The 15,618-nt window shown below is 40.3% G+C and overlaps 1 protein-coding gene across 1 annotated transcript; it reads left to right on the forward strand.

Annotated features, from left to right (window-relative positions):
* Positions 1–9,355: 9,355 nt before the first annotated feature.
* Positions 9,356–15,371, forward strand: LOC133898896 (ABC transporter A family member 2-like). The gene is made up of 16 exons (XM_062339703.1): positions 9,356–9,777; positions 11,153–11,384; positions 11,591–11,760; positions 11,842–12,027; positions 12,195–12,290; positions 12,374–12,574; positions 12,657–12,813; positions 12,894–13,117; positions 13,199–13,316; positions 13,398–13,474; positions 13,561–13,650; positions 13,742–13,885; positions 13,999–14,313; positions 14,403–14,483; positions 14,560–14,736; positions 14,908–15,371. Exons 1-16 carry the CDS (start codon positions 9,409–9,411, stop codon positions 15,148–15,150), a joined length of 2,880 nt encoding a protein of 959 aa, XP_062195687.1. The 5' UTR covers positions 9,356–9,408; the 3' UTR covers positions 15,151–15,371.
* The last annotated feature ends 247 nt before the right edge of the window (positions 15,372–15,618 follow it).

A 15,618-nucleotide genomic window follows, 5' to 3' on the forward strand; every position in this document is an offset into this window, starting at 1 on the left:
CGGCCCATTTGGACGTCTTTAGTGATGTGCATCTATGTGATGTTGTTAATCTTTGTGACATGTAAATGGCTATGTTGAAGTTCTGAACAATATACAATCGATGTTCTAAATAATGTGTCAATATGAGATATGTAAATAATGCATGTGATGTTGTTTAATTTGTGAATCATGAAGTCTGCATGCCATATCATGAGGATAGCCAAGGAAGCAAACTTGCTTATAGGGGAAAGGGTCACACTGACTGTTTTTTTTAAACTCCGTTAGTGACACTTTATACAGACAGGTTCAACTCTCATACAATTTTACAGAAAATCTGTCTATGTGTATCTCTGTTACAGACGTAACAAGGTCGATATCACAGACACTTTTGTAGAGATAGAGTTGTAACTGTCTATGATAAGGTTTATAATTTATCTATAATAATCCGTTCTAAGGTAGTGTAGCTTGTTACACCGCACATTCTTGGCAAAGGCCTTCCTATTATAGATGAACCTATTTTAATTAGGTTACTAGTGTATTTTGATTTGTTGTGTAAGTCTTAATAACCTTGAGTCCCTTGTAGTTTAAACCTCTAAAAAAAACTGAAGATGCATCCTGGACAAATATTTTTACCGTTTTGGCTTTGAAACAATTTTGGACTGTTTATCCACTTTAGAAAATGGATTTTTTTGGGGGTATTTCCTTATAGGTCAAAAAAATTCAAAATACCTACGTATGCCATCAGTGTGTCTATGTTATGTGGGCCCCACATCAGTCACAGTGGCATATGAAGGATTTTGATTTTATCCAGTGGCATATGAGGAAGTATTTTTTTTTTTTAACTGGCACACCATTTAGGGAGCATGATTTGTCGGTACCTTTACGACATTCAGTTTCACTTTGTCAAATATATCCTTTTAATTTAACTACAGAAATCAAGGTGGATCATGTTGTATGTATGTATAATGCACTATAAATTATTTTGAACTTTAACAGTGGATGCTCTACAAAATAGATCTGATTTATTATGATTAACAGCTTTACGAGCGAGGGTTCCTTAGTAATCATCTCCGCATATAGCCCCATTAGTCTCTTGTACTGTCTGTCCGTCAGCATCTTGCAAAGTACTAAGAGCGCGCACTGTACTGTAGCGCAAATCTTGCATGCTTAGACAGCAAGTAATAAGTTTCCTGTGAGGTGGCATGCATGTTGAGCAATGTTTCATGTAGCGCAAACCTGTTTGTTTAAGACAAAATCAGCGTCTAGTACGTCACCCCTAGCTTCATCTCCAAGCATCCAGTTTTGCTGGTGCAATTTGACCATTGTTTGTTTATTGGGACTTGCTATATGGCGATCGCCTGAAATTGGGATCTTTCACAGCCCACATTTCTGGACCACTGGATGACGACCCAACAGTCTGATTTCATCTCGGAACGAGTCATAAATCTTGCATTCGTTGCCTCGCAACTTAAACTTTGATCTATCTTGAATTCTCTTTAAGTAGTATCTTCTTGTGCTCATTAATATATAGGTATACTTCACTTATTTGTTGCAGCACGAGTAAATGAGGTTGGCCGTATGTCTTATGATCAGGAGTTATTACTATCTTTCCCAGGATTCCTACACTTGCGGGCCTCTTCTTATGGCGAGACTTAGGCACGTCAATTAAGTTATTTGAGTCAATGTAATTAACAAATCACTCTAATGTCTTCTTCGTCGTATAACCTTACACGATGCATCCTTTAGAAAAGACTTAATTCCTTACGTACGACTTGCGAACGCTCATGTATCTCTCATATGGAAACATGTGATGCAGGAATACGGGGCTAAGATAGTGTATCTCCTTTATAAGGTGAGTAGCAAGATGTACCATGATATCAAAAAGGATGGTGGGAAATACATCTCAAGAATACATAGAGTCTCAAAGTGTCTTTTTTCTAGCCCCTCCAGCGAGTCTGAATCGAGCACCTTTTGTTTAATTGTATTGAAAAAAAAGCAAAGACTCAGGATAGCCTCACGAAACTTTATTAGGAGGATGTTCCTAATAGCTACTGTAAACAGTGACGTCATTATCACATGACAATTATGGGACTTCATCAAGGCGAAATCCATTTTCAGCTCTTTCACCGAAACAAGTCTTGCGATGTTGGACGAGTAACCGGAAAGAACTTTCACACTGTGCAAGAACTCACATAATTTCTTTTTCTCCTTCTTGGAGAAATTGATAACTGATGGAGTAGGTATTTTCCATTATCCATATCATATGCATGGAGCTCCAGCCTTAAGCCTATTTCTTCAAGGTCAGCTCGTGTGTTCTCATGATCATTCATTTTCCTTCATTTGGAGCAATGTGTCGATCAGACTCACTTATATATTCTTCTTTATATGCATGTTGTCGCAAGGGTGGTGAACATCTAATTTTTTTCAATACTCTAGTTCGAATAATATTGATTTCTTGTTCCACATTTATAACTGTTCATCATCCTTGGAGGATTGTTTTCGCTTGCTAAGGACAATATTGATATTCTTAACCTGATTGTGGACATCTTTCCCGCTGAAATGCCTCAGAGGTAACGTTTTGTCCCTCGTGCCATCGAACTGTTTGTCCATGTTTTGGTACAGGTGCTTCCTAGGAAGGAAACGCCGATGCTGCATGTATATTATTTTCTTTAAGTTGTTAAACCTCAAACTGCATATGTCATCTAAGCAATGGGGGCAAGCTTTATATTTTCTTTTCCTTTGACCATACAACTTACGAAGTGCTGACAGATCATTAATGATAACAAACAATATGACGTGCAAGGTAAAGTACTCTTACTTGTATTGATCCTAAACCTCGATTCCTTTCGACTAGAGTTTCTTAAGATCATTAACTAAAGGCCTGAGGTACACATCGATATCGTTGCTAGGTTGTTTCGGTCCTGATGTCAAGATTGACAACATAATGTATTTCCGCTTGTTACAAAGCCAAGGTGAAAGGTTGTAGATCGACAATACAATAGGTCAGGTGCTATGTGAGGTACTCATATTACCGAATGAATTCATGCCATCTGTGCTCATAGCAAATCTAATATGTCTCAATTCTTTAGCGAACCAACCAAATGTGGAATCAACGATTCCCACTGCGCGGAATCCGTCGGGTGCCGTATCATTGCGTCATTCTTCCGATTCTCCTTATGTCAACGCATCACCTTCCTAGGACCCTCCTTATGTCAACACCTCCTTTCTATTGACAAATAGATGCTTCAGATGGAAAATTATAGGAAAATACCACACCACCTTCCCAGGAGGCACTTTACTTATCTTGCCTCCATCCCTGTCACCACCATCATTTCTATGCTTATATTGATGGGTTCCACAAACGAGACATTGATCCAGTTCTACATACTCTCCACAAAACAAGATACAATCCTGCTTACATACATATATTTTTTCTATTTTTAGTCCTAAAGGACAAATTATCTTCTTCCCGTCGTAGACGCCCTCTGGCACCAAGTTCCCCTCTGGTAGCATATCCCTTAGCAAATCCAGCAATACTTTGAAACTCTTGTCAGTTCAACCATAGGTTGCCTTTAGCTGTAGAAGCTTTATGTTCCCAAATATCCGCGTATACTTCTCATTACAGTTGGGATAAAGAGGCGTCTTGGAATCCCTCACAAATTCTTGGAATTTAGCAAACTCACCATTGTTATACTTGTCATGCCGCTCGACATTCCGCACTATCTGGTCCACATTCTTCATAAAATCCTCAAGATCATTATCATTGAAACCTAATATGTCCTCATCCCTGAGATCATGATCTATTTCACGGGGTGTAAGTCCTTGTTCTACACTGTGGGCATAGAGGCCTCGATCCATCTATCCCTTGTTAAGTCCTCGCCATGTTTATTCCAACATGTATAATTCTCTTTAAATCTACGTATGATCAAGTGTGCATGGACATCGTCTGGTTTTGAGAATTTATTATCATTCTTGCAATCACGACATGGACAATACATTGCCGTTTTACTATGATCTTTCATATCCGCCAAAGCAGCACTCATGAAATGCTTCACCCCTCTCAAGTAATTCGTACAAGTTTGGATCTCAAGATACATCAAACTTCTGTCCGTCATCTACAATTAATATAAAAACATTCATTCTTCACTAACAATTACCATAATTGCGTGAATAAGTATGCAATTAATAATTCCATACAATTACACTAGGTCTATGGCATCCCGCGGTAGATTGGGCAAACCTAGTATCAAATCTAACATAAATACAACTCACTTGTACTAAGATTTTGGATAAAGATGCAAAATGGCTGATTAAAACTCAAAACACAATAAATCTACCAAATAGAGATTAGAGGAGGACGAAAAGGGGCGATGCAAACCTTTAAAGACCTAGCACTAATTCAAACTTCAAATCAATAAAATATTAGAGAGTCTCTAGTGAAACCGGAGAAAATCATTGATCTACTGTGCACGCATAATGCTGGCCAGTCTGTTGGACACGCATAGTAGCAAGCCAGATCTTATACCAGATCGAAGTCATAAGTGACAAGTGATAAGATTTATCATAAGTGACGGGTTGTAATATTAGCCATCACTTATTATTTGTGTAGGGAGACCCGTTACCTATGCCAAATTATAAGTGATAGGTCATAATATGATCCGTCACTTATGACTGGTGCGGAGAGATCCATTACCTATAACTAGATCATAAGTGACATGTGTAGTTATAACTTGTCACCTATATCATACATAACGAATAGTATTATAACCCGTCACCTATGATATACGATCAGTGACGGGTCTATGTCCGATCATGATCCGAGGTTATATAAGCGACGAGTCATATAATAACTTGTCACTAATTTGTGTTCCTTTTATCTATTTTTCATGTGCTGACGTTTTATATATCTTAGTTGTGTTTTTCAAAGGAAAAAAAAGAAGAAAATAATAAGGAGAAATTATCAAAGAACCTCAATGCTACTACGAACAGTTGTCCGAAGCGTAGTACTACTACTATACGTTAGTCAAACATGCTGTACGAGTCCTCCAAAATACAAAAACATGTTGTACGGTCCTCTAACTAACTACAGCCATGGGAAATTCACAAGGTGACCACACAGAAAGGTCTCCTATAAGGCACCCAGCAGAATTGGATATTTAAACTGGGAAGTCCTTGCTTCTGGACTTCACTGTAAATATTTGAAACTCTAGGCTTAGATGCAAAGGTTTTCCCTCTAGCCTTCCCCTCCCGACGATGATAGGTACGAGGAATAATCTACGATTTGCCATTGAATAAGTGCTTGTTCTACGATATGTTATTCATTGTGAGAATAATATGTGGGATCTGAACCCACATGTCATTAACACACTGATGGTATATCGTAGAACAGATAACTTATTCAGTGATAAATAGTAGAATCTCCCTAGGTACGACGAATTCCTCCTCCAGCCTTTCTCCCTCTCCTACACAAATGGGAGCAGTTGCAGGTTAGTGGAATTTGTGGGGTCTCGAGGTTTAGTAAAATAACATGTAGTATTTATGTGGGGTAGAGATTATTTGGTATGCATTATTAACTGTAGATTAAAATAAAGGATGCACGATGTAGACATGTTGGTGACCAACAAAGGATAATAGTCCTACATCTTGTGTGTTGTCTTGAACTTATATTGACTCGAGAAGCAGATTACATTATAAAATATCTAGATCTAAGTCGTAGCTATTTGGCAAGTTCTTCAAGCTAGTCGGGTTCTTTTCCTGTTCTTGAGGGCTTGAATCTCCTCAAATTGAGTTGACTTTAATTTAGTTGAATTGAGTTGTTTTGGTCGTATCTCTACCCTAGTTTATATAGTCGGACAGAGAAAGATCGTGTCCTACTCGAAGTCCTAAGCGTAGTCGACTTGATTTGTATCTCCTAAGTTATCCGGGCACTTTATTCCTTATATGGACATTATTTTCAATTTTGGATAGATCTTGTACTTGGAACATGAGATTTTGTCATTTGTACCATGTTGGCTTAAAAAACCCTTGTATGGAAATCAAACACATGTGTGATGGATAATCCAACTTTAGATATACCATATTTCTAGTAATATTTTGAATTATTTACTCCCTTCGATTGCAAATGTAAGTTGTTTTAGACTTGTGCACAAGGATTAAGAAAGTAGATCAAATGACATTTTTGCCCTTTATTTATTCTGCATTGGAAAAGATAACTCATTCATTTGTGAGAGTAGTAGCAATTATTAAACAAGGGCAAGACGGTAACAAAAGAGAAAAAAATGCATAGAAGTTCGAGAATGACTTATATTTAGAGAATAGTTGAGGAGGCTAAAACGACCTATATTTGCAACCAGAGGGAGTATTATATATTCCTCATCATTGGGGAACCCTAAAATTTGCTGCAGTGTTGGAACACTCAATTTTTTTGGAAGAAGTAATGGAGTCCAACGAGGTTCTTCATCTCCACATCGGCGAAATTCTCCCATGAGAATTTAGGGTTCGAGGTTAGGGGCTTCGGGCTCCGACGAGGCTCCTCAAATTCCCAGGCTTAGAGGGAAGGTCACTAACAGAAGGCCCACCCAGCAGTGGTGGCGAGCACAGGGGTGGGGCGTCAAGGTGGTGGTGATGCCACCTGCCGCGAAAGGCGGAGGACCACTAATTGGATAGGGTAGGAGCAGGGGTGTCATGAGTCGATGGGTTAGCGTATAGACGGGGAGCCACCGGAGATGATGAAGGTGGGCATGGTGAGGGAGAGGATGCGATGAAGAAGTCAAAAAGTAAGACGACGATGACAGGGGAGGGGCTCGAACTCACTAGGGGTGCCCGCCAGCGTCAGAGGTGACGCCGGCGAGCGGTGAGCCGGGGGGTGAGGGGCGTTGGTTGGTGGCAGTGTCATTTCGTGGGCATGGGCAAGGGGTGAGGATGACGATATAATTTCTAGGGTTATGAAATGAGAAAGGTGGGCTATTGGATCAGATAGATGGACAACCCAAAAATTGAGTGTTGGTTAGACCAGAAACACTCGAGTGTGCCTTAGACAGACCCAATTTGTTTACACAAACCTTGTGTCAAACTTAATATCTTTTTAATCTCCAAATAACACATGAAGCGACTATGGCATGTTTGATTCTACGGCAAAAACTATCCTATCTTGCTTAGCAAGGGTAGCTAATTGGTAACACTACAAAAATGGCAAGATGGATTAGAGATCCAAACACGATCGCCCTCCCCTAACCATGTGCAATCTTCTTCCCTTGCGCCACCACTACCTATTGTCAGCAACAATGTGTGTGAGAGAGGGCATCATCTTAGTAAGTGCGCAATGGTGGATCAACCAATGGGTCTGGGGGCTTAAGCCCCTACCCTCTGGACGCACTTGGGAGCTCCCCTTTAATTTCTAGGCATGAAGAGAAAAAGGGACAGAAAGAAAGAAAAGGCTCTCCTACTTTTTAGCTTTAGATCCGTTACTATAAGTATGACTGTTAGATGAATCTTATATAAATTATATATAATAAGATAGCTTGTGACGTTCCTCATCTATACTTGTAAGACGCGTGAACCTAGAGACAAGACGACCCCTGGATGGTACAGATAGCATGCATGCATACATACATACATAGTATGTGCAGGACGGAAATCCTAATCTGTTGACGTGTAGCACCTTGGCACAATGTTTGGACCTATATAGTGGACTAGTGGTGAAATGAAGGCTGGGTGCATCAACCTGCACATGGAGTTCCTCCATCACTTTGTTTAAGCCGAAGCATAACGATGAGCATCTAATTAACTACGCCTGGCTTCGTCTCCAAGCATCCGACAAGTTGTTCTAATGCCACTAAACTGAGGGCAACCCGATCAAAAAAAAAAATATATCCATTCTAATTTCTACATTGCAATGCGCGACAACAAAACATGAACTTGGGAAAATTTTATTTGTTTCCTCCGTCGAACCATCATGGAGAATTTCTCAAGTTGACTAACGGATCCCGTTACTGCATCCAAAGCCAAGTTTTGGTTGTTCGTTTGGGGTGTCTTTGCCACTGGACTCAATTACGTGAAACTCTGAGGGCTTAGATGGAAAAGTTTCCTCTCGTCCTCTTTATGTCTCCCATACTTCGCACGGACTTCCTCCTCCCTCTCCCGCGCACATGGCAGCAGAATACCGTCAGCGAAAATAATAATAATATAATTTGATTTATTTTATGCGAAACTTTTATCCTTTTCTTATGGAATATAGGTTCCGATCTTTTTTAGATTATCTAAGAAACTGAATATTTTCAAATTTCTTCATAATTTTTCTACGCCACCCCAAGACAAGATTATCACAAAATATATGGTTTGAGGCTCGCGAGGAGATGATATCAAACAAGGCATAGGTTGTCACTGTTCATAAACCACTGCAATTAATTCGAGGAGATCTTTTCTCAACCAGTGGGGCAAGAAGGATGTAGTTTCATGAACCAGAAATAACCACGTTTCAAAGGTGTGATTAGTTGCTTATATGTGTTATTTCCCGTATGAATCATATATGTAGACTGAGTAGAAGTAGATTGAGCGGAGTCATATTTGTTGAAAAGAAAAATATTTAGTTAGTTATATCTGTCTCGTTAAACTGAGTTGAGTTTCTGTTTGGTTGATTGAATCTGAGATCGTATAAGTAGATGAAAGAATTGAGATTTTGATTGATTGATGGTATGAAAATAATTTTGTGATACTGATAAGTGTGTTCGCCTGTATAAGTGGATGCATCTGTCGACTCAGCCTGCAGATGTACAATCCAACACTCTTTTCTCTGAAATTATACACATCCATCAAAATATAATCTATTCGTGTGACTAACTGATCACCTCAAAGAAAAAGTGTTGGCCAGAACGGATATCGTCCAGTGCAGAATAGACATCATACACTACTTTTTCAAAGTATTCTTGACTCATATAGCTGCACATTATTGGTGCCTCATATAGCATCACTTAGTTCTTCCGGCATTGTATGGCTTTAGCATGTCATTTATGAATGAGAGATGCTTTGCATGACATATGAGGTTCATCAGGTACAACCCTTCCCATTAAGAGTATATTTTGGATTGGAGACACATGAGCATTAATTCTTTTTTCCTTCTTCACAAAGAAGTGCACCTAATTTCTACGACATCAAAAGCTAAAAAAGAACTTAGTCCAGTGCATCCAAAATTCATTTAGTCATTTATCTATGCTACTCACCTTAATTAAATAATTACTAATAAATCTAAAAATAAGAATCTACATGCGCTCTAAATCTCACTAGCTGGAAAAGAATGAACGCGCAGACAGGTGGGCCCCACCGCCCCCTTCTCCGCGTCGTCGCCAGCCGTTTTCAAATGGCCCCCTTATAAATACCCAAACCGCAGACTCGACCTCCGAACTCCGACCAAGAACTCCTCCGCCTCCGGCGATGGAGCTCCTCAGCGGCGGCGCGCTGGCATGGCAGCAGTACCGGTCGCTGCTCCGCAAGAACTCTACGCTCACCTGGCGCCACCGGCGATCGGCGGCGCTGCAGCTCTTCTCCTCGCTCGTCTTCATCTTCCTAATCTTCTGCATCGACCGCGCCATCCGGTCCCGGTTCTCCTACACCACCGCCTACCGCAACGTCCCCGACCCGAAGCCGCTCGTGGCCCCGCCCATCCCGCCCTGCGAGGACAAGTTCTTCATCAAGTCCCCCTGCTACGACTTCCTCTGGAGCGACGGCGGGAGCGCCCGCGTCGCCTCGCTCGTCGACGCCATCCGGAGGAACAACCCCGGCCGGCCAATACCCCCCGAGAAAGTGAGTGGCTGTCCTGAATTCTTGATTCCGTGCTTTTTCTGCCTGTTTTTCTTCAGTTATCTGTTTGCGTTGCAGAAGATTGGGTTTTGTTTCGGTTTTTTAGAGGAATTGTTTCTTGATTTTCGCGCGCGGAGGGGATTGACCGGTTTGGACGGTGGAGAATGCGGTGCTCGCACGTTTGGTGTGAGGATTTTTGGTTCTGGGTGGGGAAAGATTTTTTTTTTCTGGGGTGCGTTGTTGGGAGGAGAAAGCAAACCGCGTGATGTATCTTCATATTTTGGTCTATGTCAGTTTAGCCTCTTGACAGAGAGAATTTGTGAGGGTCTTTTCAGGAGGTGATTTGATCCCGGGAGTTCGTGGAGTTCAGGAATGAGTTGTTTGGAACGATGGAACCTAAGCATTAGCATGCACATTTCAGTGATTAGATTTTCTGAATTCTGACAAAAAAATAATTTGGCTGGATTAACCGTTGTAAGAGGTCACATGCTGTTTTATCTCCTTTAAGCTTTTTGGGGCAGAGCTGTTGGATGGTTTGACGTTGAACTTAGATAATCATTTAGGTTTGATGTTGATACATTACGTAGTTGATTTGCTTCCATGCGACTTTTGGATGGAACTGGTGGGCACTCACTTCAGAATTTAGATGGTAGAGTTTGCAAGCTATCCAAAAGAAAGGATGAAAAAGATGCCTAGTTTGTTGTTTATGGGATCTGGGAAACTCTCAGGTCTACAAGGAACAACTAATTTGGTTAATGTCTTAACTCGTAAGTACGTTTCGTGTCACTTTCCTGCTCCCGTGTGTTTTAAGGCCTTCTTGGAAACAATCACCGTGAGGATGCACCTTGGAAATGTTAACTTAGAATATAATTCGAGAATTTTTAGGGAAGAGTGTATGGTTCGCATAGTTTACACGATGGTATCAATGAAATGGTGTTTGGTTTCTGTAAATTAGTATACTATCAATGTGCTGAAACTCTGTTGATCAAGAACTTGAACAACATATAAAAAGTTTCCTGCTCAGTCATAAACAAGGGTTTAATTATTTAATAAAATTAATTCATTTAGTTGGGAGTCAAGGCATTCATGTGTTGATTCCGTAGTCTGAACTAGTTTACTTAAATTCAGCTGCTGAAACACTTCGTTTATCCGCCACTTTGATAAAGTATGGCGTTCGAGACAAATATAATTTTGCCTTCTCATTATTCATTATCAATTGATCATTTCACATCAGCTCGGATTTAATGGCAAACTGTAAAATATAGTACGTGAACTAGTCGAAGTACAGTAGTTTCTCACTTGAACTACTTAGCAACTTTGCCACAGAATTGATTATTACTCGACATGTTTTCTGATTGTTTCGTGGTGAGTTTCTCAGGTTTTAGGTTTTAGGACTCCAGATGAAGTTGATGCTTGGCTTTTTCAAAATCCGATGCGCTGCCCTGGTGCTTTACATTTTCAAGATATAAATGCCACTCAAATAAAGTATGGTATTCAGACAAACTCCACTCCAGTAGCACGGAGGGGGACATATGAAGATCCCACGTTCAAGTTCCAGATACCTCTTCAAGTTGCAGCTGAGAGGGAAATGGCAAGGCTGCTCATTGGAGGTATTACTCCGTGCTCAATAATTAGTACCCCACTGGTCGCATACCCATTGACAACAATTACTGCTCTTTTGTACTTTTTAAAGTTTTTGACCAGATCTTTTTCAGACTATTTACTGTATGCTGCATAAATAAATGTTAGTTGTATGTTTTCTTCCATATTATAGTTGTGCCTGGGGAGTAAGATTAAATTTTCATGAATGTAACAGACCCAAATTTTAGCTGGACCGTGGGATTTAAGGAATTTGCTCACCCAGCGACAGAAACATTCTCCACTATTGCTCAAGCAGGGCCAACTTTCTTCCTTGCCATTGCAATGTTTGGATTTGTTTTCCAGATCAGTGCCTTGGTGACAGAGAAAGAACTTAAGCTTCGTCAGGTTCAAGTTTTTCCTGTCAGTGTTTTCAGATTTACGTATCTTGATGCTTGACGTGACCCTCAGTTTGGTACATATTCACAGGCTATGTCTATCATGGGGCTCTATGAATCAGCGTATTGGCTATCATGGTTTACTTGGGAGGCCTTGCTTACGTTACTGTCAGCGCTTTTTACTGTGCTTTTTGGGATGATGTTCCAGTTTGACTTCTTCCTGAATAATAGTTTTGGAATCTTATTTCTGCTGTTTTTCCTCTTCCAACTGAACATGGTAAGTTCCATATACTAATCAGTATGTTAGTTCTGCTTATGTTCATTTTGTAGTGGATTAGTTCTGTTTATCACATTTTCTGAATTCCCATCACAGTTTGCAAAACATATTTCTTTAATGTTTTTTTAACCTAAACATATTGTGTTTGTGCATGATGTTTGCTGCAGCTTAGTTTTGCCTTCATGATATCGACATTCGTAACGAAAGCAGCATCAGCTACTACTGTTGGATTTGCAATATTCATTATTGGCTTCTTGACACAGGTAATTTTTGCTTTATTCATCGTCGTATGTATCCAGCGTTTCCGTTTGTCAGAAAATATGAACTCTGTTATCTCCCTGTGCAGCTTGTTACAACCTTTGGGTTCCCATATTCAAGTTCCTTCCAAAAGTCTTACCGGACAGTATGGTCTTTCTTTCCTCCTGATGTATTTGCCCAAGGCCTCAACATCCTAGGTAAGGCAACAGCCACTCCTGAAGACAAAGGTATCAGCTGGAACCAGCGTGGGAAGTGCCAGTCTTTTGAGACGGATTGCGTCATCACTATTGTACGTACAAAAATTTGCTCATTAGTTACTATGTCTTTAATCAATAAATTTCAGGCTCTGAGTGTTCACAAACATCTAACAGGACGACATCTACAAATGGCTTATCTCCACATTTTTCTTGTGGTTTGTGCTGGCGATCTACTTTGACAACATAATTCCAAATGTCAATGGTGTTCGAAAGTCAGTGTTCTACTTTCTCATGCCTTCCTACTGGACAGGAAAAGGAGGCAAGATGCGAGGTCAGAGCTATAAGTGTTCGGTAGTTCTTAACATTGTTTTAACCATAGTAACTTACATTACTAACTAATCTGCATTCCAGAGGGAGGCCTCTTTAGCTTTTTTGGTTCAAGCCGTCCGGCAGATGATGCTACCCCTACTGATGAGGATGTTCTTGCTGAGGAAAACCTAGTAAAGGAACAAGCTGCAAACAATGAGGTAGATGGTGTTGCAGTTCAAATACGCGGTTTGCGGAAGACATATCCAGGAAGTTTCAGTATGGGTTGCTGCAAATGCAGAACAACTAAGCCATTTCATTCTGTCAAAGTAAGTTATCAGTTATCTTCTGGTATAAAGTACATGCAAGCTTGCTTGTTCTGATTATTAATGGGCTAGAAATTTTTTCAGGGCTTATGGGTGAACCTTGAGAAGGACCAACTGTTTTGTCTTCTTGGACCTAATGGGGCTGGTAAAACAACTACAATCAGTTGCCTGACTGGAATCACACCAATTACAGGCGGTGATGGTTGGTATCATTCGTGAAAGCAGAATTTTGGATTTTTTTTTAAACATCTTTAGACATGCTAATAAGACATACATTTCACAGCATTGATTTATGGTCATTCTGTTCGAAGCACTGCGGGGATGTCAAATATTCGTCGGATGATTGGAGTCTGTCCGCAGGTAGTGCTTTTAACATTTTCGTATTACTGATGCATTCGGTGATGTATTTGAAAAGAAAATAATTTTTTGTGTTTTGTTTCTTCCAGTTTGACATCCTGTGGGACGCATTAACAGCTAAAGAGCACATGGAATTGTTTGCTAGCATCAAGGGATTGCCTCCAGTAACAATTAAATCGGTATGTTTCTTAACAATCTTTTGACATGTGCTCCCTAAAACACTTCATGGTTTTGCGTTTTGATCTGTATATGGTCGTTCATCCAACGCAGGTAGCAGAACAATCATTAGCCCAAGTGAAGCTCAGCCAGGCAGCTAATGTTAGAGCAGGTAGCTACAGTGGAGGAATGAAGCGCCGGCTAAGTGTTGCCATTGCTTTAATTGGTGACCCAAAATTGGTCTTTCTTGATGAACCGGTAGGGACATACCAAATTTACCGTCATTTTGCTTCCTAGACGTCCCTTGTCAAATATTTTTTTAGGGGAAATCCCTTGTCAAATATTAATCTAACCATGTATATCCTGTGCAGACTACTGGCATGGATCCAATAACAAGGAGGCATGTCTGGGACATCATAGAGGATGCAAAGAAAGGAAGAGCCATTGTCTTGACCACCCATTCCATGGAGGAAGCTGATATTCTAAGTGACCGGATAGCTATCATGGCAAAGGGGAAACTGCGATGCATTGGGACATCAATAAGGCTGAAGTCGAAATTTGGAACTGGATACATTGCTAATGTGAATTTCTCTGGAAACGGTCACATGCAAAGCCCTAACATCAACAGCAACACCGAGGCACCAGTTAATCCTCACATTGAAGCTGTCAAATGGTTCTTCAAGGAAGTATGTGTCTGATGACTAATCAAATCCACTCAGCATAGTTTTTCGTATGATCTTGAGATCTAAATGTCATAAAATTTTTATGGAAACAGCGGCTTGATGTGAACCCTAAGGAGGAGAGCAGGACATTCTTAACATTTGTCATCCCCCATCACAAAGAACCGCTTCTGACGGTAATACCTTGGCACCCAGAATTCTGATATACATAATCTTTTATGTACATCATACACTAAAACTTTCAGCAAACAGAGATTCTTTGGGGAGTTGCAAGACAGGGAGGTGGAGTTTGGAATCTCAGACATTCAACTCGGTCTCACGACACTTGAAGAGGTCTTCCTGAACATTGCAAAGCAGGCAGAGTTGGAGAGCTCTACAGCTGAAGGCACCCTGGTGACTCTAAACCTAACATCAGGGGCATCGATTCAGGTCTGTACTCAGTAATTCTAAGAACACTACTGTAATTTTGGACATTAGAGAAAAAACTCTCTCAGATGTTGATGTAACTGTCATCCAGAAATTTCCTGCATGGTTTGCTTATCTGGGAATTCATTTAGAACAATGTGTTCTGTTCTTTGATTTCGCTCCCTGACACTGCAGATTCCGAAGGGTGCTCGTTTTGTTGGTATTCCTGGAACTGAGACAGAAGAGCATCCAAGAGGCGTCATGGTTGAGGTTTACTGGGATCAGGATGACAATGGATCACTCTGCATTTCCGGCCACTCTGATGAGATCCCTGTGTCAGCCAATGTTGAGCTGAGGAGGCCGCCCTCGCTGTCTCGTAGGGCCTCGATGGGCCGTGGAGGTCCAGTCGGGTACATCATTGACCCGAACCAGGTCTAGTGAACAAGATGAGTCTGAGTGCGAAATTTGGATTTGTTTTCATGTAAATTATCTTAGGCGTGTTGAAACATATAGAAATGCTTCTATACATGTTTTGTTTGTACTAGAACTTAGAGCATGTTATCTTTCTGTGTTATGGTAAAGAAGTGTTTGGTGAAAGATGTTAAGTACATAGGATAACATATTATCCTGGTATGGTAATATATTATGTTGGTATGGTATGACTCATGAAGATTGCCTCTATATATTAACATTAAATTTATTAAAAGATGTTAAGTATATTTGGTAACATATTATCCTGATATGGTAATATATTATCTTGGTATGGTATTGACTTACGAAGATTGGCTCTATATATTGACATTAAGTTTATTGGACGACATCCTTCTTTCTTACAATTTCAGCTAAGATAACATCAAATCAGGGCAAGGATTAGGGTTAGGGTTAAACTAACGACGATCCCCACAT

Source organism: Phragmites australis, chromosome 18 (assembly GCF_958298935.1).
Source record: "Phragmites australis chromosome 18, lpPhrAust1.1, whole genome shotgun sequence".
Lineage (NCBI taxonomy): Eukaryota > Viridiplantae > Streptophyta > Magnoliopsida > Poales > Poaceae > Phragmites > Phragmites australis.